Here is a 26,895-nt window from a genome sequence, read left to right as displayed (position 1 = left end):
TGATGGTGAGTTCAGTCCTGCTTGTGTTAACTTTTTGCTGTGGAGGCCCTAAAGCTGAATCAAGAAACAGGAAAGTTAGTGTGACTGGAGTAAGGCCTCCGAGATGAACTTTGAAAGAGGTTGGGTCAGTCACGTGGGGCTTTGCAGGTCATAGAGAGGAGTTTGCATTCCTACTAAGTACAGAGTCCATCACCAGAGAGTTGTAGGCAAGGGAGTTTATGTGATCTAATTTATACTCTGAGTACATCACTCTCTGCACTACTAAGAATACAGAGAGGAAAGAGCCTCCAGAAAATTGGGAGGCTCTTGCAGTAGTTCAAGCAAAAGACATTTTAAACCAGGGTGGTAGGAGTGAAAATAGAACTAGGCAAAGATGGCTTAGATTTTAGCGGTAGATCCAGCAGTCTTTCTGATAGAGTGGATTGAGGGCATGATGGAAAGCAAGGAATAGAGAGTAACTTAATTTCTTGCTTGAGCAGCTGGCTAAATGAGATAGCGCAATACTTTGGGAGAGAGAGTTGGGCAGGAAGAAATTATCTGCAGTCATTAGGAATGAAGGGAGTGTAGGTTCAAATGCAGGAAAACTGGTAGGTTTGGAGGTGGGAAAATAAGGAAGATCCTCTCTGATGCTTCTGTTGATATTTCATCATCTGAGGGTGAGGCGGTGCTGAGGTAGTGGGAGAAGTTTCAAAAGTCTCACTTTGGAATGTGGGAGAATAAACGTGTGTATTAGAGAGGGTATGGTCTAATTACCATCTGAGTACAATAGTTGTGTTTTGAGTAGACCCTAAGGGAACATCTTTTGTCTCTGGCAGAGTGTTTTCAGCCCACCTAAGACTGTGTAAGGAGGTAAGAATCTGACACTTGTGATCCTTAAGGCAAGGAGAGAGAGCTCTGTCTGGAATAGGTCCCTGTTTGTCCCTATAGGCAGTTCATTACATGACTTAGTGGTCTTCCACGGACCCTCTCATGACCGAAAAGAAGGAAACTGATCATTGCCCTGGAGTGCAGAGGGAGGGCGCCCACCTGCCTTTGCTGATTCAGGAGCCCCAGTGTGCTTCCCGGCCCTTCCCCTCTGCCATCCACAGCATTGGCTTCACCCACGAGGCTGTGTTTGTGTTATAGAAGGGTTGGAGTTATATGTTTCCTTGCCTTTTCATCAAGTGGGAAAGAGAATAAAATCCATTTTCAAAACCACGACCTAAAATCAGTGCTCCCTGGGTCTTCCCTGGGTGGCCCAGTGGCTAAGACCGCTCACTCCCAATGCAGGGAGCCCAGGATTGAGCCCTGGTTAAGGAACTAGATCCCACATGTTGCAACTAAGACCCAGTGCAGCCAAATAAATGAATATTTTAAAAAATAATAATAAAATTAGTACTGCCTTTTAGCCTGAGTGAGTCATTTTAAGATGTGAGCAAAGACTTGAACTGAATCACTGATGTCAGGGGGTGAGGGGATGGGACGAGAAGGATTGTAGGATGTGTGGAGGTCTTACCACAATGGGCGTAGACTATTAAGTTGACTACGCAGTGTCTTTGCCCTGAATTGCTTGTATTTGCATGAGGGAGGCATGGATTCCTGAATAAAATCAGAGCTTTATTAAGAAGGGAGGAAGGAGTGCTGGGTCCAACGTCAGTGGTGATGTTGTCCAGTATAGAAGAAGTGAAGTTGCTCAGTCGTGTCCGACTCTTTGCAACGCCGTGGACTGTAGCCCACCAGGCTCCTCCATCCATGGGATTCTCCAGGCAAGAATACTGGAGTGGGTTGCCATTTCCTCCTCCAGGGGATCTTCCCAACCCAGGGATTGAACCCAGGTCTCCTGCATTGTAGGCAGATGCTTTTTACCATCTCAGCCATTGGTACACTTAATGGTCCATATTAAAATCTTGTTTTTAAAATGCACTGTTTACTATGCTGCATCAAGGCAAACTAGGGGATGAAAAAAAAATCCTTTAAAACGTTGATTCTTATGAAATCCATTTGTAATTTTAAGAGACCCTTATGGGCTCCCTTGGTGGCTCCATAGTAAAGAATCCACCTGCTGATGCAAGAGACACAGGTTCGACTCCTGGTCCGGGAAGATCCCACAGGCCATGGAGCAAGTAAACCCAGGCGCCACAACTCCTGAGCCTGTGCCCTGGAGCCCAGGAGCCGCAACTCCTGAGCCCATGTGCCTCCGCTGCTGAAGGGCCTGGAGCTCTGCGCAGCCTAGAGACCGTGCTCCGCAGCTAGAGAGGCCCCCGCAGCAAAGAGCCCGTGCTCCGCAGCTAGAGAGGCGCTGTGCAGCCACGAGGACCCAGCACAGCCGTAAATAAACTAATAAGTTACTTAAGAGAGAGAGGGACCCTGTGGCATCTGTGTCCTGGAGATGGAGAGTGAAGAATGGTTACTAATCGTTGGTAGGGTTGATTCTCCAGAGAAAGTCAATGTGGCAGCTAGGCGCTGACAGCACGCGCCTCTAGAGGCTGGCTCTGCCACACCGCGGTGTGGGACCCAGGGCAAGGCACTTAACTTCTCTTGAGCCTGAGTCCACAGGAACACAGAACCGCCCAGAGGCAGGGATTGGCAAGGACGAGATGTCCCTGGTCACACGCCAAATCCATGAGACGTGCCTCTCTGGTGACCTCAGGAAGGGCAGAAGCAGGAGTAGGATCTCAGCTACTCCAGCTTCAGGCATGACCACTTTCAAATTACAGGAGAAAGTCAAACGACACAATTTAACCTTTTGTAAGGTAGACCTTGAGAATGTCCAGTAATTTAAGTCCTAAATATTGCTACTGATGTACGTTTAGAGCACTCTAAGTGTGTAACAGTCTCATAACATAGTCAGACCTATATGTTTTAAGACGTGAATTCTTGGTATAAGTTCTTACCATCTCATTTGATTTTTTTAATACAACTTTGAAAAGTTCGGGAATTCAGTTTACTGAAAGTTACTTGCTTTGTAATTTATGAAATATTAAATTTGGAGAATATTGAGTGTTCTTTCTTAAAAATCCATTAGCTACATCATCACATTTAGACAAATACAGTGTATGGATTGCCCAGAGTTTCTTTTTATAGATATAAAAGCATTTCTGTATTACAGAAGACCTGTTTAATATTTGTCACTGGCAAAAAATTATAGAATGATCTCCAGTATATGTGTGTGTGTGTGTGCATGTATAAATCATCTAGCATTTCTTACTGAATTAAGTTTACCAATTCCTCATATCCTTTCACTTTTATTGAATGAGGAATGTACTAATTTTAGTCCAGTGCTTAAATTATTGTGATCAATTTTTCACACATAAATGCTCTATTATGTGGTAAATTTTTATGTCTATTTCCATGTTGGTTTTATTTTTTTACAGTTGCATAAATCTTTGAATAATTTTTACCTAATGATACTAAAATTTAACTCCCTGGGTTAATATATTATAACCTTGTTTGAATAACTGTCAGCTTTAATTTGTCATTGTATACTATAAATTGTAGATGGTGTAAAATATAGTCTAAATTTATCAGACTGTTTTCTTTAGAGACTAGAATTTCTTTCTGCATCAAGTGATTTTAAGACAGCTTGTCAAGATGTACTGTTTCTCTATTTTTGCAATATTTGTAGCAGATTTATAATTTGAAGCAAATGCACTTTCATGTATTAATTATTTTACTAAAAGTACTTGTGTTCTGAGACTGAACATAAATCTGTTTCTTTTTATAGGGTGCAATACATGAAAAAAGAACAGTTCAAAACTATGGTTTTTTAACTTAGAAAATTCAAAATCTTTTTATATTAGCCAGTTATTTATATATTATAAATATATATGTTTATATATTAAATATAAATTAATTTATATTTAGCCAGTAAAAATGGCTACAAAGAAAAAAAAAGTATAATTTTAAAAGGATAAGCAGTAGTATTTCTCCCATAAAATCCTGTTTTTTTAAAAAAAAATACCGTCTTATAGAGTGATATGTACTTAGCTTTTACCAGATGTATGTCTATTCGGTTGAAAATTTCCTTTGTGATCTAGTCATGTGATTTCCTACCTATTGCCTTTCTCAATTTGTATTCACTTTCATTCTCTTCTTCATATAACATAAGTACTAAATATATCTTGGTATTTAATTATTGTGTAATGTTTGTATATTTCTCCATAATATACATAATTATACAAAGACTTAACATGTGTCTAGAACACGCTTTTTTTTGAAAAGTTGTTTAGAGTTGTGATTGCCTAATTTGTCTAAAATCTATTTTCTCAAAAGTGCAGTTGGACTATAGCCTGAGGAAGTAGTCTGTATTTTTCTCCCTGTCTCTCCTTTCTCTTTCCTTTCCTTTTTTTTAAATTTAGTCTTAGTTTTGAGTTATTTTTTATTAAGTATATAGTCCTTTGGTATGTATTTTTTCCATGTTTCAGACATAAGTATGCGTCAGCCTTAGCAATGGAAACGTCTGTAACAGGTGTATCACAGCTGTTGGATGCTGTCTTTGTTTAGCCACAGCTCCATCTATTCACATCTGGGATGCCGTGAACAAGCAGACTTTGTCCATCCTAAGATGCTACCATTCAAAGGGGGTGTGTTCAGTGAGTTTCAGTGCTACTGGGAAACTCCTGCTCTCTGTGGGGCTAGACCCAGAGCATACAGTTACCATTTGGAGATGGCAAGAAGGTAGGATTTTTCTCTTTGTAATTTAAATAAATAAATAAATATAGGGTGAAATGAATTTTCTATTTCATATTTGTATTAACTTCTTGATTGAAACCATTATTCATTACAGCCCTACTCAGCACACATACAAAGCTGTTGTAGGTGGGTTCCACTTTAAAAACCCAGTGAAATTGTAAACAAAGCATAAATTAATGAGTTACTAATATTAAAAATGATTCACTGCTCTCTCCTTTCAGTAAGAAATTGTGCATAAAAGGGTCTTGTAGTTATTATTTGGTTGGTTATAAAGTATCTTACTGAAGAATGGAAATGAATTATGTTGTAAGTGATAATGGAAGAGCAATAAAGTAATGCTACTTTAATACACTGCAGACAAAACTTTGCTGTTACAGAGCTGTTAAAAAAAAGTGAAATTCACCTTTCAGCCAGAACTGCCATCTTCCAGTAGTTCGCCAGAGTGACCAGCACGAAGGGCAAGAGGAGCAGCCCCTAATGCGTGTTCTCTGGCTCTCAGAAAGCATGGCCCTGCATTGGTCCTTTGGCCACATACTTGCAAATCCAGGATAAAGGTGATAGTGTAGACATCAAGGGAACAGATACTGTTTAAAATGGAACGCCCCACAAATGACACCATGGCACAATGGGAGAGGCTGCAGTGTAACCCAGCATGCTGTCTGGCTTTATTGTGAACAAACAGGGGCAGGATCCCTGCCAAGGGAGTTAATGTGTGCATTGAGCATTTTAAACACACTGGCAGCCAAGATAGCTTCCCGAAATGCCTGAAGGAAAATGATCAGAAGAAGGAAGCCAGAGAGAAAGGGACTTGGGTTCAGCCAAAGCTCCAGCTGGTCCACCCAGAGAAGCACACTTCCTGAGAACCAGTGGAAAGGAGCCTGAGCTGCGGGAGCCCATTCCCTGTGAATTCATGACCTGATGGGCGCAGAGAGAACAAAGACCCAAACTGTGAAAAAATAAAAAGTGAAAGTCATGGAGTTGCCTAGAAAAGAAAAGAGAGAATGGTTCCTACAATCTAAAACGCCCCTTCAATTATAATGAAGCTCTCCTTGAATCCTACATCACTTGCAAAGTGTGTAAAAAGGACCCTGGGCACTAGTAATCGTCTGCGCAGGATTGCTAGATAGCAGTGCAAGGGACAGGCCCCGTGTGTGTGTGTGTGTGTAGGGGGCAGGGGGTGGATGCTGCACCACGAGGCTTGTGGAATCTTAGCTCTCCCACCAGAGACTGAACCTGGGCCCTTGGCAATGAATGCACCGAGTCCTAACTGCTGGACTGCTGGGGAATTCCCTGCACTTTCTTTCCATAAGCATTTGTTTTTTGAACTGTATGTTTTCAATAACTGCTTAATCCTATAAAAAAAATCAACTTAGTTCTTATACTCACCTGGAAAATTCTGTTGTATCTTTTTTCTTAGGTGCCAAAATTGCCAGCAGAGCTGGTCACAACCAGCGTATTTTTGTGGCTGAATTCCGACCAGATTCAGACTCCCAGTTTGTCTCTGTGGGAGTAAAGCATGTCAAGTTCTGGACCCTGGCAGGAAGAGCTCTTCTTAGCAAGAAGGGGCTCCTGAGCACTCTGGAGGACGCGCGGATGCAGACCATGCTTGCTGTTGCGTTTGGTGCAGTATGTCTCTTCAATTGCCCGTGGTCGTGTAGCTGTGAATTACCCAGACTGGACTGTTGGGGATTTTCGCCTTAGATAGATGAGCCACACGAACGTGGGGTGTATGGCACTGTAGTCCACTAATTCTAGCCTGTGTCCCGGTCCTGCCTGTATTTCATCTTTCCAGTTCTGATACTTTGAGGAGTCAGGGAGTGGGAAAGAAAGTGAACGAGGGAGAAAGGTTACAATGGAGACTTGAGTCCTTGGGCCGTGGCCATTCCCAAAAGCTGGCCTTAACTTTCTGTCACCCTACGTTTCCGAGGCCCTAATAATTTGTCAGAATAAAAGACATATTGTGACATATGACTTTCCAGTGTTTAAGAGGGTGCTTGGTTTAGGATTTCCTGTGCTTCCTGTCATCTTAACTCACTGCTTATCCTGAGGTTGGAAGTGCTCGGGACCCGTGTCTCACCAGCGCGAGCACAGCCCTGCCCTGGCTTCCTAGGAAGGGTGCTCCAGGGCCGTCTCTTCCCCACCCCCCATGCCACTTGGACTTCAGGTTTACAAGACACTTGTCTTTCCTTTAATATCTTGTCCTGGCCAGGCTTTTTCAATCCTTTGGTGCATCAAAAACCTAAGTTGGTTTTCTTTACGTATTTATGTTGGGTGTGTAATACTTGAAGGAAGAAAAGTATAATTCTGAAATTTTAAAACTTACATTTTTGAGGAAAACCACCACTGAAAATGCTCGTATGCCATGTCAAACTTCAGCTAAATATCATGGAGTTTCTTAATACAAGACCAGTAATTTCCTTTCTGGATGAAAAATGTACACACTCAAATGCTTGACATTATTATGCCCATATACATTAACTTTCTTCACATACAAAATTCCTTATTTAATCAATTGCCCATTCCTAATGGAAAATAAACTTGAAGATAAGCATTTTAGTCCTAATTGACTTTTTTATGTTTGAAGCAACAGTGCAAATCAGCACAAATGTTTTGTTACAAAATGGGTGGTGTTCATTGCATCTGCTGCTGTGGGCGGGAGTCCCTCAGAAGAAACGAGGAGCCCTCATAGTCAACAAGAGTCTGAAATGCAGTACTTGGATGCAATCTCAAAAACGACAGAATGATCTCTGTTCGATTCCAAGGCAAATCATTCAGTATCACGGTAATCCAACTCCATGCCCCAACTATTAATACTGAACAATCTGAAGTTGAACGGTTCTATGAAGACCCACAAGACCTTTTAGAGCTAACACCCATGAAAGATGTCCTTTTCATCGCAGGGGACTGGAATGCAGAAGTAGGAAGTCAAGAGACACCTGGAGTAACACGCAAGTTTGGCCTTGGAGTATGGAATGAAGCGGGACAAAGGCTGACAGAGTTTTACCAAGAGAATGCACTGGTCATAGCAAAACTCTCTTCCAACAAAAGAGATGACTCCACATATGGACGTCATCACATGGTCAATACTGAAATGAGTTTGATTATATCCTTTGCAGCCGAAGATGGAGAAACTGTATACAGTCAGCAAAAAAAAAATGACCAGGAGCTGACTGTGGCTCAGACCATGAGTTCCTTATTGCCAAATTCAGACTTAAACGGAATAAAGTAGGGAAAACCACTAGACCATTCAAGTATGACCTAAATCAAATCCCTTATGATTATACAGGGGAAGTGACAAATGGATTCCAGGGATTAGATCTGATAGACAGAGTGCCTGCAGGACTGTGGATGGAGATCCGTGACGTTGTACTGGAGGCGATGATGAAAACAACCCCCAAGACAAAGCAAGGCACAAAGGAGGCCCCACAGACAGCCGAGAAAAGAGGAGGCAGAGAAGACAGAGGCAGGGAAAGAGACGCCCATCGCATGCAGAGTGCTGAAGAGCAGCAGGGAGAGGTGAGCCTTCCTCAGTGAGCAGTGCAAAGAAATAGAGGGAAACAACAGAATGGGAAAGACTAGGGATCTCTTCAAGAAAATCAGAGATCCCAAGGGGACATTGCATGCAAAGATGGGCTCGATAAAGGGCAGAAATGGTATGGACCTAACAGAAGCACAGGATATTAAGAAGAGGTGGCAAGATACACAGAAGAACTGTACAAAAAAGATCTTCATGACCCAGATAACCACGACCTAGAGCCAGACATCCTGGAATGTGAAGTCAAGTGGGCCTTAGGAAGCATCACTACGAGCAAAGCTAGTGGAGGTGATGGAATTCCAATTGAGCTCTTTCAAATCCTAAAAGATGATGCTGCAAAAGTGCTGCACTCAATCTGCCAGCAAATTTGGAAAACTCAGCAGTGGCCACAGGACTGGAAAAGGTCAATTTTCATTCCAATCCCAAAGAAGGGCAATGCCAAAGAATGTTCAAACTACCTCATAATTGCACTCATCTCACACGCTAGCAAAGTAATACTCAAAATTCTCCAAGCCAGGCTTCAACAGTATGTGAACCAAGAACTTCCAGATGTTCAAGCTGGATTTAGATCTCAGAGGAACCAGAGGTCAAATTGCCAACATCTGTTGGATCAGAGAAAAAGCAAGAGAATTCCAGAAAAACATCTACTTCTGCTTCATTGACTATGCTGTAGCCTTTATGTGGATCACAGAAAACTGTGGGAAATCCTTAAAGAGATGGGAAATACCAGACCACCTTACTTGCCTCCTAAGAAATCTGTATGGAGGTCAAGAAGCAACAGTTAGAACCAGACATGGAACAATGGATTGGTTCCAAATTGGGAAAGGAGTACATCAAGGCTGTATATTGTTACCTTCTTGTTTAACTTATATGCAGAGTACATTGTGTGAAATGCCGGACTGGATGAAGCACAAGCTGAAATCAAGGTTGCTGGAAGAAATATCAATAACCTCAGATATGCAGATGACACCAGCCTTAGGGCAGAAAGCGAAGCGGAACTAAAGAGCCTCTTGATGAAAGTGAAAGAGGAGAGTGAATAAGCTGGCTTGAAACTCAACATTCAAAAAACCAAGATCATGGCATGCGGTCCCATTGCTTCATGGCAAATAGATGGGGAAACAATGGAAACAGTGACAGACTTTATTGGGCTTCAAAATCACTGCAGATGATGACTGCAGCCATGAAATTCAAAGATTTTTGCTCCTTGGAAAAAAAGCTATGACCAACCTAGATAGTATATTAAAAAGCAGAGACATTGCCAAATAAGATCCGTCCAGTCAAAGCTATGGTTTTTCCAGCAGTCATGTATGGATGTGAGAGTTGGACTATAAAGAAATCTGAACGCTGAAGAATTGATGCTTTTGAACTGTGGTGTTGGAGAAGGCTGTTGAGAGTCCTTTGGACTGCAAGAAGATCCAACCAGTCCATCTTAAAGGAAATCAGTCCTGAATATTCACTGGAAGGACTGATGCTGAAGCTGAAGCTCCAATACTTTGGCCACCTGATACGAAGAGCTGACTCATTGGAAAAGACCCTGATGCTGGGAAAGATTGAGGGCAGGAGGAGAAGGGGACGACAGAGGCTGAGATGGTTGGATGGCATCACTGACTCGATGGACATGAGTTTGAGCAAGCTCTGGGAGTTGGTGATGGACAGGGAGGCCTGGCGTGCTGCAGTCCATAGGGTCACAAAGAGTCAGACACGACTGAACAACTGAACTGGACTGACTCAGTTTAAGCCTTTTTGAATATGCTCTAATCTTCCCTGGTGGCTCAGTCAGTATAGAATCCACCTACAATGCAGGAGACCCAGGTTTTGATCCCTGGGTCGGGAAGATCCCTTGGAAAAGGAAATGGCAACCCACTCCAGTGTTCTTGCCTGGAAAACCCCTTGGACAGAGAAGCCTGGAAGGCTACAGTTCAAGGGGTCGCAGGAGTTGGAAACCACCTAACCACTAAACCACCGCTACGCTAGGGGCTATGCGAAGAGCAGGGCAAGTAAAATGCTAGTGTTTACATTCCAGTCGCAGATAAGGCATAAACTAAAGATGCTCCTGTATGAAAAGTATCATCATTGTTTTCTAAATGTGAGTTATAGAGATTAAGCATAAATATGAGGAATTTGAAATAGTATTAAATTGTTGCAGGGAAATTAAACATACAAACTAGTATTCTCAGAAAGATTAAAGAAAGTCTGTTTTTTGGTATAATTCAAATCTTATTTTCTGATTGGTTCTTTCCATATTGTTTTCGGTGCAGGATCTTATACAAGTAGCTCTAAAAAGGAAGTTAAATGGAGACAGAATAGCACATAATGCAGGATTTGATTTCTCTTGTTTTTGTGTAAATGAATTATATCAAGACCGAAATTCTTGAGATCACCTAAAGCGTTCTTAAACTTTTGGTACCTTAACAGATTTATCTTATTTTGGATTCATTGCAGAAATGCATTGACTTTTATATTTTAAGAAATCATGGGAAATGTTAATTTTCATATACAACTGCAAGACTACTATTTTGCTACAGATAAGTTTCACCTTCATGACAAAATATTTTATCAAACCTATCAAAACTATTATGAAAGTTATTTTCACTTCCTGTTCTTTTTTTCACTCTGGGTTACTAGTGACTTTGAAGTTACTCCTTGGGGAACTAGAGGGAAGCGATTCAAAGGGGTGAAATAAACCAGGATCACAGCATTGTTAATTCAAAGGGAACTCAGAGAGTGTGAATGTTCTCAGTTTACACATGAAAAAGTTGATATTGGTGGGGGTTAGAAGTCTTGACCAAGGTTATTCCAGGTAATAGGCAACAGACATGGAAAAGTAAGTGGCCCTAACAGCCTTGAGTTCAGGTTTTCTGACACCTGACCCCACTGTTCCTCCTGCCATCCGTGCTCCTTGTATCAAAAGGGTGACCGCAGCTCACGCTTACGTAGAGAATTGCTGTTTGACTCTGCCTGAACCTTTGATGAGTTTATCTCCCCTTCCCCACTCCTTTTCAGAATAACTTGACGTTTACAGGTACCATCAGTGGAGATGTCTGTGTGTGGAAAGACCACATATTGTGTAGAATCGTGGCCAGAGCTCACAACGGGCCTGTGTTTGCCATGTACACCACCCTTCGAGACGGGCTGATCGTCACTGGGGGCAAGGAGAAACCGTGAGTCCCCTTTCTTTTCGCAGCTTCACTGCACACCCTGCGTCAGGATGCTGTGCTTCGCAGTTACGTCAGGGTCACGGGGATTAGCCTCTCTGACCTTCCTCCTCAAGTGCTTCTCCTTATTGCCTTTTATAAAAGTGCCTTCGTGATGATTCTTATTTCTGGCCTTAAATCGCTCCCAGTTTTTTTGACACTGTAGGTAGATCTAAGGTCCAGCAACTGGGGTGATCATTTTTCAGAAATATTCATGGGTAGCTATCCTGCAGGTTAGGAATTAATTTTCTTCATGTCTCTCTGCCTGTGTAAATATTTGCTGAGTAGAATTCTGCTGGTGACCTTTGCGGGGATCCTTGCCGTTGGGTTTGGGATGCATCTTGACTGCTTTCTGTTTTGTTCAGACTGGATACTAAGGGATAAGATGCGTACTGCTGGACTAGAAAAGGACGAGGGGTTGTCAGAAATAGACTGTACCTTGTTTGCTTGTGCTCAAGGCAGACTTGTCAGATAAAGTTAGGGCAAGACCTCAAAATTAAGTCTGAAGAAAGGCCTTTTGCTCAGTGACTTAAATCTCCCAGTGGAAACAAGATACTTACCATTGATTTTCTACTGATACCTTCATATCCTCGTTAAAGTGGAATGTATATGGGACCAGGACATAAGTGCGTTCCTACACAGCATTGAAAGAGCCCACAAACGCGCAGCGTCTGCCTGTCACACAGAGGAGGACCGTGTGACAGTGCTGTGGGAGCACGGTTTTGTCCTAAGACAGTTCGTCTAGAAGAAAATAAAGGAATATATTTTCCACCTCTTCCAAAAGAAAAACCGTAAATAGGCTGTATTTAATCTTGTGCATATATTACCGTGACACTGGTGTTTCCATACCTTAACTAACCTCACACACTCCTACTCACTAGTAACCTATTAAACTGTAGCATATCTAATAATAATAGGCGGAAAGAAATGTGCCCTTTTGGCCCTGAAAATATATTCTGTAGCATAGCAGTGCTAATCCTGTTATCTAACCTTACATTTCCATTTTCCTCCTACCATTGAGTCATTTTGGGGACTTCCCTGGAGATCCAGTGGTTAGGACTTGATGCTTTCACTTCTGTGGCCTGGGTTCAATCCCTAGTGGGCGAACTAAGATCCCGCAAGCCACGTGGCATGGCCAGAAAAAAAGAATCATTTCGCGCATTTCCTTGGTAAAAAGTATTATGAGAGTAAAAGGTACAAATGGCGAGGACAGACTAAGCAGGCTTATGCTGACATCGGAAACATTAATTTCCATAGAATTTGCTTGAACTGAATGCTTGAGACCCAGTGTGTTTTAAAATTGCCATAGAAAGTTAGAGTAATGTAAAGACTGGAGTGTCTTTTAGCGTTCTGCTTGTAGTCTGTTTATAATGAAAAGTATCTGTAAGCGCCAACAGTAAGTGCGTCTTCTGGTCTGGGCGGTTCTTTTCTCAGGTCAAAGGAGGGAGGAGCTGTCAAGCTGTGGGACCAGGAGCTGAGGCGGTGTCGTGCCTTCCGGCTGGAGACGGGCCAGGCCAGTGACTGCGTGCGCTCCGTGTGCAGAGGCAAGGTGCGCCCCGCGCCTCTCGCCCCGCAGCTCGCGGGACAGCGCTGCAAAGACGCGCCGTCCAGCTTCCCTGCCTCTTCTCTGCTACTTGGTTTGCAGAAAGACAAGCTGCTGCTCCCCTAAGCTCTGTATCTATATAGCGCCTCGTTTTCTTGAACCCACTCTGGTAGACGGTTGAATTTCTTTGCCAGTTGACTCGTTTTGATTAAGGCAGCTGTCTCCATTTGATGAAAAACCACACATTGCTCTAAAACCCTTTGACTACACATGCACTCACAGTGTGTTTATGAAATGCATATATGTGTTATCCTTAGTCTATTAAATATTAGGTATGCTTACTTTCATTTACAGTTACTTTTAACTAAAATTCAGTACTTTCTTCCCATATCCCAATGCACTTACTCCTCCTGGAGATTTTTAGACTGCGATACACAGTCAACGTCAAAACTTGGAGGACTGGAGAAGCGAGGCCTGCGGCGGTCAGCGTGGCCTAGCGCCTGGCCAAGTGCCCCTGGGGTGCGCGTCTGGCCATAGAAAGCTTTGCGTGAGCTGGTGCCTGGCTTGCTGCTAGATCAGTCCAGGCGACGACTTCTCTGAGAGCAGGTGGTTTTGGCTTGGATGCAGATCCAGTGTGTGGGTGCTGAGTTCAGGAGTGCTTCCCACACAGCACCAAGGAATTCTCCAGCGTCCATAATTCAAGTATATCCTGAAAGTATCTACCAGAGAAAGCCTCAGGTTCCACAGGAGGTTGGAGGCTCAGTCCTGCCAGACTGGCCCGCCCCACAGCCCTTCAGATGCCAAGCTGTTACTGCCTGTACCTCTGGTCAGCTGTCGTTTGGAGGTTCCCACAATTCTTCTTGGACTTAAGACACCAGTCAGTCACCTGTGCCCTGACCCACGGGCTATAAATGAGAGAGTTGTACGGCCCCTCCTCGGGTTCAGTTAACTTGCTTGAGCGGCTCACTGAACTCAGAGACGTGTTCCTTACTGGGTCGCCAGTTTACTGTAAAGGGTGTAGCTCGGGCACAGCCAGACGTGGAGCTGCCCGGCGTGACGTACATGGAGCGGTGTGGAGCTTCAGACCCGCAGCCTGCATCTCCCCTTGTTCACCAGCCCGAAAGCGCTCCAAACCCTGGCCTTTGTGGAGGCTTCTTACGCAGTCTTGACTGATTAACTCTTTCACTATCGGTCAACATCAGCCCCTCTCCCATCGCCGAGGTGTGGGAAAGAGAGAGTGAAAGTGCCAGGCTGTCTCTAAGCACACGGGTCTGCCGTCAACCACCCCCTTACGTGAGGTCCAGGTGTCACCTGATTAGCATAAAAGATACCTATCTTATTCATCACCCAGGGAATTCTAAGGGTTGTAGAAGCTTCCCCAGTGGCTCAGCTGATAAAGAATCCACCTGCAATGCAGGAGACCTGGGTTTGATTCCTGGTTCAGGAAGGTCTCCTGGAGGAGGGCACGGCAACCCACTCCTGTCTTCTTGCCTGGAGAATCCCATGGACAGAGGAGCCTGGCGGGCTGTAGTCCACGGGGTCGCAGAGTCAGACTTTCACTTTCAGGAGCTTTATGCCAGTAACTGGGAACAAGACCAGACATACTGAGTGTCTGCAAGTTGAGGTTTTTCGATTTTAAGGTAATGCAAGTGATACACATTCAGTGGAAAGCATGCTTCGGATGTTTGGTTTTGCTCTCCCCAGCCAGCGACCTCTGGTGCAGTCTTCTCGTGACGCAGGGCAGCACAGCCACAGCTCCCAGTCAGCACGCAGTCCCGGGATCAGCAGTTCCCCTACAGCGACTGTCTGTGCCAAGGCAGTCACACTGTTCTTCACTTTGAGGACAGGACTCAGTGAGCAACGCGAGGCGTCCAGCATGTTGCTACAGAATGGGCTTAGCTAAGCGTCCTGCGTGTGTGAGGCAGGCCGGGCTGTCGCGCTTGGTAGGTTAGGTGTGTGAAGTGCACTTCTGACATTTTCACCTTGCGACGGGCTTATCAGAGGCAGCCCCGCTGCAGCTTGAGGAGGGTGTGTGCATTTCCTGCTGCAGGTCGCAGCATCGCAGAGGTCGGCAGGCCATCCTGGGGTTGCTGAGAGCGGCCGCTGTGGTGGTCCAGTAACTGTTTTGGCCCCACTTGTGTTTCAGGGCAAGATACTGGTAGGGACAAGGAGCGCTGAAATCATTGAAGTTGGAGAGAAGAACGCGGTGTGCAGTGTGCTGGTGAGCGGGCACGTGGACGGCCCTGTGTGGGGACTCGCCACCCACCCCTCCAGGGACTTCTTCCTGTCCGCTGCGGAAGACGGGACAGTGAGGCTCTGGGACATTGCCGACAGAGTGCGTGCAGCTTTTCAAAGATGTTATGGTTTCTAAGCAGCAGAGTCCTAAATTGCACTTAGCAAGTTCACAACTGTGTGGAGAATTTGGGGGAGACTGTTTACTTTGTAAGCTCTCTACTTAATGTCATTCTCTCTGACCCCCCTGGTTCTGATGCAGAAGATGCTGAACAAAGTGAATCTGGGACACGCCGCTCGTACCGTATGCTACAGTCCGGAAGGGGACATGGTGGCCATTGGGATGAAAAACGGAGAATTTATCATTTTACTTGTGAGCTCCCTAAAGATATGGGGAAAGAAGAGAGACAGACGGTGTGCGATCCATGACATCAGGTCAGTCAGCCAGCGGAATGGGGTGTCTAGGGTGTTCTCTAACTGGTCCAGCTTGAACTTGGAGAAAAGGTCCTTAGTGCCTGTAGCATCTCACCCCCCAGAAACTGGGCGCTGAGACCTGGCTGCTCATGTGCGTGCCTGCTTCTCCGTTCTGAGTCACGGGTCTGCTGGGCCACAGCGCCTTGTGGCAGCAAGTCCTCGGGGATGCTCGATGAACACGTGTCCAGCAAGCTCATCTCCCCAAGCCTTACCTTTCACCTGCCCTTTGAAAGCCTGCAAAGTTCGGGAATTCCCTGGCAGCCCAGTGGTCAAGATTGGGCATTTTCACTGCCACGGCCTGGGTTCAGTCCCTGGTCGGGGAATTAGGGTACCTCAAGCAGCATGGCACAGTGAAAAAAACCTGGAAAATGAAAACCCCTAACATCTCTTACAAAGACTAGAAAATTAAAACTTTAAACCGCAAACACCTTTTACTTCTCTTAATCTCTACTGAATATATAGTTCATTCCTTTAATCCATTGTCACTGAACATCTGTGCTCCAGAATCTGCATTAAAATTTTTCTGGAGCCTTTTTCAGTGCTTAAGCTTTTGTTACCGGTGGTTACTGTTTACTGAACCCGGGACTTCCCAGGTGGCGCTAGTGGTAAGTGCCTGAAGTGTAGACCTGGGCTTGGTCCTGGGTTGGGAAGATCCCCTGGAGGAGGGCATGGCCACCCACTCCAGTCTTCTTGCCTGGAGAATCCCATGGACAGAGGGGCCTGGTGGGCTACAGTCCACGGGGTCGCAGAGTCGGACACGACTGAAGTGACCTTAGCACGCGTGCACACTGTTTACTGAGCACTTGTGTGATCAACACAGAACACTGGACCCAGGTCTGTCAGAACTTGCACTCTTTTTACCAGTAAGACCGTTTTTACAGTTGACACCTTCCTCAGGATGTCAGTATATAAAACAGTAATTATGGCTTCTCTAAGCCCTCCAGTGTTCCGAAGGTATGTCAGCAAGACCATGGAGCACTTTCAAAACACCAAACCATATGGCTTCACGTGATCACTAGGCAAATAGTACTTTCTGTATTTATGTGGCAGATAGTATTTTATTTAAAAATAACTTCTTCCAAGCTCCAAGTTGCATCCCTTCATCTAATAGCCTGACATGAGTTAAGCTGGTCTGTGTCCCTTGCTGTTAAGATACAGTCTTCGCAGATAAAAGAATCCTATCTTACTGAATTATGTAACTTAGTAATATATGTAAATTGTTAGTGGTTTTTTAAAAGCTGAGATATTTTTAAAGATGAAATCAGATGAAAAATCAGGAACCACTTAACACTGACGTAAAATATAAACCTGTTCATATAAAACAAATATGGTATCAGTCTACAAAATCTCTTTTGCCTATCAGGTAAATCTGAGGCCGAATCACACACTCTCGTCTTGAATACTTACTAAGGACTAAGCAGGAAGCCACTGGTCTAAGCTGGTTTTAGTTAATGCGGCTTCGAGGGGCCCGAGCTGTGGCGCCCGGGCTGAGCTGCCCCGAGGCATGTGGGTTCGTGTCCAGACCAGGGATCTGAGCTGCGTCCCCTGCACTGGGAGGTGGATTCTCGGCCCCTGGGCTACCAGGGAGGCCCCGTCAATGTTTACACTGCTGTACTCCATGTGGTCTAATGCGTCTTTGCATGTCATCTCTTGTTGTATGTTCAGATTTAGTCCAGATTCCCGGTTTCTAGCAGTGGGTTCCAGTGAGAATTCAGTGGATTTTTATGACCTAACACTGGGCCCCACCCTTAACAGAATCAGCTACTGCAAAGACATCCCAAGCTTCGTCATTCAGATGGACTTCTCTGCAGACGGCAGACACCTCCAGGTACAGCACGCACACTGCACTTCTGAGTAGTTCCGCTTTTCCATGGTTAGTGCTTCTGAGACTCCTGCTCCCAGCTCAGCTCTTGCCTTTCATTCACTACCACTGCGCAGTTTCTGCATAATTCCTTACCAGTCTGTTCTTCTGAGTCCTTTTGCTCAGATTTTTATAGTCATCTTTTAGTCTTAATTACATTTGAAGTGTAAATCAAGTAGCATTTTGCCAGTATACTATGAACTATTTCTGGATTTTTACTTCTCACATGATGGGATTCTTGTTCCATTTTAATATTATGAAAGGTCTCCACTGGTTGCTATAAACGGCATGTCTATGAAGTGCCTTCAGGAAAACACCTTATGGATCAGGCTGCCATTGACAGAATCACTTGGGCTACATGGACTAGGTAAATATTTCGTGTCTTCAGAAGGGAAGAACTAACTGAAAGTCAGGAAAGTTAGAAAATCCTATTTCTGAACAGCTAGAGCCATTCGCCGAGGGAAAGTAACTGAGTTTTAAGTTTTTGTTACCATCTTGAATTCTTCCTAAGAAAATGATATACTCAGGGTGGGACCCCTCTTGATCAAGTATATTTCTATGTCAGTTCATTTAATTAAAGGAAATCAAAGTTGTGACTTTAAAGATACCATGATATTTCCTTAAATAGGTTTAGGCAATAGTATTATTTCTCTTTCTATAGGAATGTTATTGATAGCAGCTGTTAGAAATGAAACCTTATGAATGGGTTCAAAGTTGCTGGCTGTGGAAGTTAACCATCAGTAATCATCAGTGAAAATGAAAGATGCCATCAAATTCCTATAACATAAACACTTAATTTTTAAAATAGTTCTGTCAGCTACTGTAAAGTATTAATTGAATTTTTGAAAGATTGTTTAGTCTATAAACCCTTAAAACTGTAAAATTTCAAAAAGAAAAGGTGTATGTGTGGGGGACTCACATCCCAGGAGAAATTCAGGCTTCCAGGTAATGCCTTTTCATAATTTATTCTTATATCTACATAATGTAATTAGGTAGAGATTAATTACCATGAAACTTTTTCAGTATGGTAAACCTGTGTTTGCTATGGTGGGTTTTTTTTTATTCCTTCTCTGAAGTATTCTAGGAGATGAAGTTATGGGAATCTGGTCCAGACACGCTGAGAAAGCAGATGTCAGCTGTGCCTGTGTCTCTCGTTCAGGAATCAGCCTGGTAACGGGAGATGACTTTGGCATGGTTAAGTTATTTGACTTCCCATGTCCTGAAAAATTTGTAAGTTTATCTTGGGTTTAGTATTTTATGTAACTTTACCCCCAATTTACTTTTAATCATTAGTACATTTTCCCACATACTATGTGCTAAAATATATTGTCCTCTCATGATTTGAAAATATTTTGAAATTTGTGATTCTAAACTTTGTTCCAAGCTTCCTAAATCCATTAATCTGAAATAAAAGCGGTTAGAAATCATCTCCCCTTCCCTCAAGTCACGCCGTCTCTCAGACAACCCTAACAAAGCTGCACTCAGCCTTTTACCAGCTTTAATCCACCTGTTACCAAACTGCAAGTGCTTTTCAATGCAGACCCATCATTCTGAAAAAACATTTAATCAATAGCTGCGGTCCAAACTGCTTCCTCTCCAGTCTTTGTGATGGAGATGGTGGTTCCTGACAGAAAGAACTTTGACTTCTGTGTCTGTCACACACGCTGAGCCTTGGTCTTTATTGTTTTTTAGGCAAAACACAAAAGGTTCCTGGGGCACTCACCCCACGTGGCGAACATCCGATTCACCAGCGGTGATCGACACGTTGTTAGTGCTGGCGGTGATGACTGCAGGTTGGTGACATTCTCAGCCCAAGATACGCCAGCTTACTAGTTAAGAGATTTAATGTCACTTCTTCTGACAGGTTCATTGTATGGACTCAGCTAGTCAACATCATTAAGGTAGCAAAACCAGATGGCTCTTTGGAGTTTGTATACTGTGTAAATAGAGAATAAAAGGACTTTAAAAGGAAAGATTTTATGCATGTATGATTTGAAAGCTTAATTGAAAAACTGTTCTGAGAATCTAGAAATATCATGAACTCACTGCTGTTTCTTCTGATTGCAGTTTATTTGTCTGGAAATGTGTACATATGCCTCACTGAAAGATACGGATGCTGAGAAGATTCTGTAAATTAACAGCCTTGAGAAAAGCAGGACTACACAAGCGGAAAAAATAATCAGAACCAAGCCCTGCGCAGTCAAGTGGTGCTAACTTAAGACTGAAACAGGGATAAATGCCCAAACTTGTCAAAATGAAGACTGATGGGTTCAAAATATTTCTAATATGCACAAGGTAACTGTCCATAATCCACACACTGCCAGGTAATCCCATGTCAAGAAAGGATTAAATGAACTGATGGTGACAGCCAGCCTCCATTCTGGGGAGTATGCAGATCTGGCAGCCCTGCTGGGGAGGTTTGGGAGACAGAGCTCCTCAAAAAAACGAACCAAAACCTTAAAAACCCAACTTGGATAATTTTCATCCTCTTTTTTAGCAAAAATTTTTTTGAATTTTTATTTTCAAGATTCAACTGTTTAGTATTTTATCCTTGGTTTACATAAGGAAATATACCATCACCCTAAAAAGGATGTTTCTAAAAGGCAAACATTATTTTCCCTAAGAAAACATACAGGAGGTCTACTGGAGAATATAATGCTTCCTAAGCGTTAATAAAGGACATTTTTCTCCTGCAAGTTTTAAATTCAAGAACAAATCCCAAGGCAGTAGTATACGATCACTACATTTTCATTTCTGAGCTGTCACTCTTAACATGCAGAATTCATCTCTGTAACTCAAACAGTAGAACGTGATTATAGCCTCATTAATGAAAAAGTATGATAAACATCATTTCCAGTGATGTACAGTTTAAGGTTTTAGACAGTAGTACTATTTAACTGGGAGAGAATGTTGAGTATTTAAAGATGCAATCTAATAGAAACATTTAACATGGAAACTAAAGCATTAAATTCACATTTACAAAGTTACACAATTTAGTAACTATTGAAATAAAATTTTTATAGCCTTTTTTTCTATGGAAAAATTTTGTTTAATGTATGCCACCCCATAGGCGGACTTCCAGTGAGTATCAGTCCACTTATATAACTCGTCTACAATTCTTCCTTGGTGGACTGGGGCTGAACCTTAGGTCTTTACTCCTGTTCCCTTTAAATGCTGCCAAAGATCAGTACTTGCCATTCAGGAACTTCCTATTTAGCTTCTCTCTAGTTTCCTGAGGACTGGAAATTATGCAGACTGCTATTTAAAAATATATTTTTCTAAGTATGAAGAAGTTTAAGATGCGCTATTGGTCCTGTGGATTTTTATTTTCACGTGTGATTATCTGTGTGTGCAATAGAGCCTTTCGGGTTCTGGTCATCTGTCTCCTATGTGCAATACCCTGTAAATATTAAAACCAGAAAAGGCCGAGTTACATCATGGAAGCCCAACCAGTGACTGAACCTGGTCGGCTTTAGAGCTCTGAACAGCTGCGTCTGAAGGACTGACTGGGGTGTTCGTTTAAGAAGCTTGAAACCCTAAGATCATTCTCTTTCATTTTCGTGTCAATGGATTCTCTTAAATTAAGCCCAATTTGATGAAACACTAATATTTAAAGCTTCTATAGGAGCAGTCAATAAGTTAAAGCTAAAAATTCCCCTGAAGCACACTCCCCCCTCTGTTTGAGGCGGGTGCAGCTTCAAATGTTCCTTGGGTCAAGTTTACCTGCTTTTGCCTGAAGAGAAATTTCAGTCTCATTACAGCGCAGGCAGAAACTCCAGCCGTAATCGTGGAACCACACAGATGACCTGCTTTAAGCAAGCAGGAAGATGACCTGCTTCCCCTGCGCCGTCCTTCTCCCCGCGGGCGGCGGCCTCAATCCCTGCTGTCCGAGTCCTGACGTGGTCCCACGGAGTTCAGTCGTCAGCCCACAACCGCCGTCCTCACACCAACCATCAACTGAGGCCAGGTGAACAGCCGGGACAGGCCGCGTGCATTACACCGTTTATTTTTAACCCAAAGGGTTGTTCCCGTGTGCAATACTGACTGAGCCCTCCCCTGGCACCGCTGGCTGCCTCTCTGTAGGGAAACGCATGCCCAGACATCCTGGTGCCACTCACGGCCACCTCTGCTCCCTTCTTTTTCTGTGAACTTTTTTGATGGTGGTTCATTTTGGACCAAGTTATAGTGAACCTCTGCCTGCCCATAAAGCATAGCGGCTGAAAGATGCAACTCTTAATGTGTCTCCTTAAACAGAAAAAAATCTGATTTCAGCACATTATTTCCTCACAAAACGGTTGAACTAAATCACTTGAGCTCTTGTCTCCCGCTTACATTCTTTACAGTGAAATTATGAGAATACAAATATACTCCATTTATGAGCATTGATACTAAAAAGTCTGTTTAAATTTCTGTAAATACAATTTAAAACAAATTTCTTCTGCAGAAATAAAGCATCTCAAGTCAACACTCGAATGAACAAATACCTTAGATTCGGTGGAGTAAACTTTTTAGAATGAAGTGGCATTGCATTTCAGCCAAGGCTACCAACACGAGAGCCTTACGTACGCCCTTGTGTACTCTCTTGCTTGTTCTGATGTTTCAAGTCTTATAAGCTCAGCAAATTGCAACTTAGAAGATGGTTTAATAACTGGTTAATTCTTTCTTCTTCCAACAGCAAAGAGTTGGCCACAAGGCTGCAGGTTTTAGCATCTGAAACATGGACTTTTACACACATGTAGTTTATTATCCCTTTATCTCTTGGATGTATGACTAATAAGCATGTCAAACAACTTTTTTTTATATAGTTTAATTTGGTCCTTAGAATATTTTGATCTTTACTATCCTTTCTGCATTAACTCTTTTTTTCTAACCAACTTTTAGTTTTACTTTTTGAAAAGTTACATTGTCTTTAAAAATCAGTGAGCTGTTATTTAATTCTAAAGCATTCGACACTTCTTGCCTTAACAATTCTAAAACCACACACACAAAACTCTGCATTTTCACTCAGTTCCCAGAAGCCTAGTCCTGTTTTGCAGCTGACCCATCTGATCTCTGTAATTATAGACTGTCATTTCAAATACACTATTTAAATCTAATTTTTACATTTAAAAAACTATCTTCAGTAATTGTATTTTCTGTGGAGTTATTTGAGAATGTTATTTTTCAGAATGTGAGAATATGTATGTATAGCTGTCATCTTGTGAGTTAAAGTTTGTTCTGATAACCTTATGTATATACTTGTAAAAAATTTTTGTATAATTTTGTGATAATGTAGATCCCCAAAATACTTATTTAAAAAGCATACGTTAACAGTAAATGCAAGCATTTTAAGGAGCTGTTCCTATTTTTTGCCTTTGCCATTCCAACCACGTTCATCCTGCACACCCCCCTCACTCACCCTTTCTCAGAAGCAAGGGAGCAGGTATTTGGGAGCCGTTCACCAAAGCAGCACTCAACTCAAAAAGCCTTCATAGTCATGCTTTTCAGGCTAAAGTCACTTTAAAGAGCAGGACTGAATAACTGTTTTATGCCACCTCAGCACTTTGGGCCACTCCTGTCTTCTGGGGAGTCGGAACGTGAGAGCAGCCATCCAACTTCTGGAATAAGGACCCTCCCCTCACACAGCACTCTCCACACTGCACTGCTGGGCCTCGGCTGGATCAGCAGTAGCAACAGTGAAGGCACCACGTTGTAAATTCTGATACCTGAACACAGAGTACAAACGCGCCTCAAGTGTTTTAATAGATTTCAGCTTCTCCTTAAACTGTCTTTGCAGTCAAAACAAAACAACAAAAAAAGACCCAATGTTAAAATCACTTAATAAACTTACAAACTTGAAAAATTAGACACTTCAGATAGGCAATAAACTTCATATTATGAAAGCAATATATTCCAAGTTTCAAAGATTTGACAAATTCTGTAGAATGTCTTTCATCAGCAGGTGGAAACTCTCAAACGCCACACTCTTCTGTCAGGCAGGACTGGGTGTCAGTCACTGAATAAACAAAACCAAAAGTTTTTCAATTAGCTGCTTTAATTAACGTCAGTTAATAGAAGTTGAGTATTTTCAGACATTTGCTCTACAGATTACAATGTAAAGATAAAGTTTGTAAAAGAATAAATTATATAAGGTACATAAAAGATACTAATATATGCATTTAAATGTAAGGGTCACAGTAAAACATTTTGAAACTTAATTTCAACGTTTAACAATGTCTAAGAAAACTGATGTGAAAGTTTGTGATCTGAAGGCCTTGAGCTCACAGAGTGTGTTCAGAAGTTAAAGTCTGAGGCAAACAAGCAATTGCTGAATCAAACAAAATTTGGTTTATGTAGTAAATTATTTTGCCAAAGACCCTTAAGTGAACAGCAGACAAAAAGTGATGCTCCCCCCAAATTTGTATGCTTACAAATGTAAGAAAGTACTACATATACTAGAAAAGCATTTGAAATGACATTAGGAAAACTACTTCTAACCTTTACCTGGTCTGAGGTCGAATCCATTTCAAGGCATGCCGTGGTGGTACGGTGATGGTGGGATGGTAGAACGCACAGTCAGGCCGCGTACACTGAGTGTTAAATCTACAATGCTGAAGACAGAGAGCAGTTTCAACAACACCTGCAAAGCTAACGCAGAAACCCACAGCCCCCTGGGGTGACAGGAGCCAGCCTGGAAGGGCAACGGGGCAGCAGACACAGACTGTTCACATTTCCTTTACTACTACTGAAGCCCTCAAACAGGCACGCCCACCAAGACAAAATCCTAATCGAATAACAACAAGGTAAACTTCAAAAGGACGCTGAGCGTATAACAGAGTTCCTCTCACTCCTGTAATAACCACTTGCCCATCCTGCCCAGCACCCCCCATCTTCACCCTCATCTGCGTCCGACTGCAGCTGGGGAACTGAAGGCCTCTCACGTGGCCACTAGGCTGCCTTTCAAAGAGAAGGTGATTCATGCCGAGCAGCCAGACAGCTAGAGACGCGTCGACCAACTGCGGGTACCCGTGTGGACTACAGATGGCGTCACTGAGCACCGCTGCGCCTCAGCGCCTCCCGTCTGGCATGAGGGTGGGGAGGGGGACACACGTTTGGGGCAAAGAAGAGCGGAACCCGACGAGCAGCAGGGAGCGCCCCTCTCCCGGGACGGGAGGCTGCTGCGCTGGGCCGCTCAGTCGTGTCCGAGTCCCTGCGACCCCACTGACTGCAGCCCACAGGCTCTTCTGTCCGTGGGAGTCTCCGGGCAAGAATACCGCAGTAGGTTGCCATGCCCTCCTCCAGGGGGTCTTCCTGACACAGGGATGGAACCCGGGTCTCCTGCTTGGCAAGTGGGTCTTTACCGTCTGAGCCCACGGGAGGTTAGTCTACTAACATTAAACCAGTTCAGACAACTGGGCCTAACGGGCCACACACAGGCTCAGGGACAACTAGGGAATAACTTAAAGGTCTTAAAAACCATGACGTTAACTTTTAACAAAAAAGTTAAACTGGGAAAGAAAAAAAAAGGAAGACAACATATAGTTTGCTAGTGAACAAGCTGCCACTAAATTCCTTTTTGGGAAGGTGAAAGTTCTTACTTTGGGATGATAGAAGGGACACTCCATTTTCTTACACGCTGGGAAGTAGCGGCACAGCTGACTACTGGAAGGCGGTGCTGGTGCTGTGACTGCGGACAGAGATGAGATTTGGCAAAATAATTTTCAGTGCAGTTTGTGGATGTTTTTATGGGAACTACTTTAAAAAATGGACATTTATAATATTCACTACTCAAGATCCAACACTTTAGAATGCTACAGAATGGACACACCTGTTCTGTAAAACTAGTTAACTGATTCTTACACAATGACCTCAAACTATTTCTTTTTAATTCAGTTCACAGTCACAAAACTTTCCCCTCTTCACTCAAATGCAGAAGTGCAGTCACTGACCTGGTTTTGGAGGCAGTCCTGGGGTTCTTCGGCTCATGTGAGTGAAGGGACAGTCTGGTTTAGTACATTTTGCATCGTATTTACAATTTGGATGAACAAACAGACACTTCTCAGCAAATTTACAATTGGGAAAGGCTCTATAAAACAAAATAAAACGTATTATTCACATTTAATCTCCCAAATACATGGTTTTTTTGTAGAGATGGTCCATTGTGCTCTTAATTCCATCACTACTTGTTTTGAGAAACACTGAAGTAACAAGAAAAAAAAAGCAAACTCCCATTTCTAAATGACGCCAGACATCAAAACAGGGCACAAATGCCTACTTCAAGGCCTGGGGGAATCACAGACTTTCATCTCAAGCCAAGTCACCATGAGAGACAGAAGTGTTTCTTGGGACAAGAAGAGACACCGTCTACTCTGTAACTGAGGTCTCTCTAACACTTTATGCAGCAGGGCGTTTGCTACCACCAGTGCGTCCTGGCAAAACTCTTGTTAGCTTTTGCCCTGCTTCATCTTAAACTCCCAAGGCCAAACCTGTCTGTTACTCCTTCAATGTACAGAATCCTCAAACCCAGAAGTTTAAGCACCTCAAGAGGCACAGAGGCGACCCCTGCCGCCTCGCGCTCAGACGACACCAGTGTGCGCTGTCCTGGAGGGCTCACAAGTGCCTCCGCTGCACGCAGTTACAAAGCCCACGCCTGGTCACAGGAGCGCCAGGAGGCTCTCCCGAGGAAGGGACCTGAAAGCCAGGCGCGAGCTGCTGCGACTCACTTGCAAGGCGACACGGGGTGATGGTAAGCGCACTCGTCCCCGTTCTTGCAGGCAGGCCAGTACTTGCAGCGCTCCAGCAGCTTCTCCGGCTTCTGCGCCACGCTCAGCTCGCTCATCTCAGCTACAGAGGGGAACGAACCAAAAGTCTTTCACTTATTATAACCAACTCAGGACGTGACCCCTTTAGTAAACTTCCCTCAACACCCAGTCTTAGAGCCTTACGTTCCATGTCTACAGTAACACGAAACAAATGAGTCCAAATAATACAACTAGAATCTTAGAAAGATTACTAGGATGTAGACTAGTGTTCTCAACGGGAAGAGGAAAGCGGACAGGGACGCTCAACAAGAGTCAGTTCTCCCTGAAGAACTCCAATTCTCAGAATTATTTCAGCTGAATGAAGATTAAAAGAGAAAAGAGTGTCAACTAGGGAACCAATAAAATGAAATGGGAACTGGAAACACGAGGAGATAAAAGCGTGCACGAATTCTCATGTTCAGGTCAGGACAGTCAGTGTCTACAAACAAGTGTCCCCACTCGCCGAGGCATGCGCAGTTTTCTAGGTACAGGTGATAAATTCACATCAATGGACAAAGGAAGGCAAAGATTCTGCCCAAAGCGTCACAAATGTCCTAGGACCTAGAGGGGCCCAGAGGATCACTTAACAGATCAGCGTGAGGCTG

The 26,895-nt window shown here is 43.4% G+C and overlaps 2 protein-coding genes across 16 annotated transcripts in view; one reads left to right on the top strand and one right to left on the bottom strand.

Annotated features, from left to right (window-relative positions):
• Positions 1-22,841, top strand: part of EML5 (EMAP like 5) — a 159,836-nt gene extending 136,995 nt beyond the window's left edge. Inside the window, exons 32-42 of one of the 8 annotated variants that reach the window (XM_059890529.1) lie at positions 4,483-4,656; positions 6,089-6,297; positions 11,210-11,367; positions 12,835-12,949; positions 15,090-15,278; positions 15,438-15,610; positions 17,405-17,477; positions 17,774-17,877; positions 18,587-18,740; positions 19,203-19,303; positions 19,578-22,841. In XM_059890529.1, coding sequence (XP_059746512.1) covers positions 4,483-4,656; positions 6,089-6,297; positions 11,210-11,367; positions 12,835-12,949; positions 15,090-15,278; positions 15,438-15,610; positions 17,405-17,477; positions 17,774-17,877; positions 18,587-18,740; positions 19,203-19,303; positions 19,578-19,614 — 1,487 coding nt within the window. In that variant the 3' untranslated portion in view covers positions 19,615-22,841. Of the gene's footprint in view, positions 1-4,403; positions 4,657-6,088; positions 6,298-11,209; positions 11,368-12,834; positions 12,950-15,089; positions 15,279-15,437; positions 15,611-17,314; positions 17,523-17,773; positions 17,878-18,586; positions 18,741-19,202; positions 19,304-19,577 lie in introns of those variants that run through there. The other 7 variants (XM_059890528.1, NM_001206576.2, XM_059890530.1 and 4 more) reach the window with 7 other exon arrangements.
• ZC3H14 (zinc finger CCCH-type containing 14) overlaps positions 22,234-26,895 on the bottom strand; it is a 42,671-nt gene continuing 38,009 nt past the window's right edge. For 6 of the 8 annotated variants that reach the window (XM_024997440.2, XM_024997443.2, XM_024997444.2 and 3 more), the window contains 5 exons: positions 26,213-26,333; positions 25,439-25,575; positions 25,088-25,176; positions 23,994-24,100; positions 23,379-23,505 (listed from right to left, as the gene is read on the bottom strand). In XM_024997440.2, the coding sequence (XP_024853208.1) occupies positions 23,499-23,505; positions 23,994-24,100; positions 25,088-25,176; positions 25,439-25,575; positions 26,213-26,333 (461 nt within the window). In that variant the 3' untranslated portion in view covers positions 23,379-23,498. 8 annotated transcript variants of the gene reach the window in all.

The sequence above is a fragment of the Bos taurus genome, chromosome 10, assembly GCF_002263795.3.
Source record: "Bos taurus isolate L1 Dominette 01449 registration number 42190680 breed Hereford chromosome 10, ARS-UCD2.0, whole genome shotgun sequence".
In the NCBI taxonomy this organism is placed as follows: domain Eukaryota; kingdom Metazoa; phylum Chordata; class Mammalia; order Artiodactyla; family Bovidae; genus Bos; species Bos taurus.
This window is presented reverse-complemented; position numbering and strand designations above follow the sequence as displayed.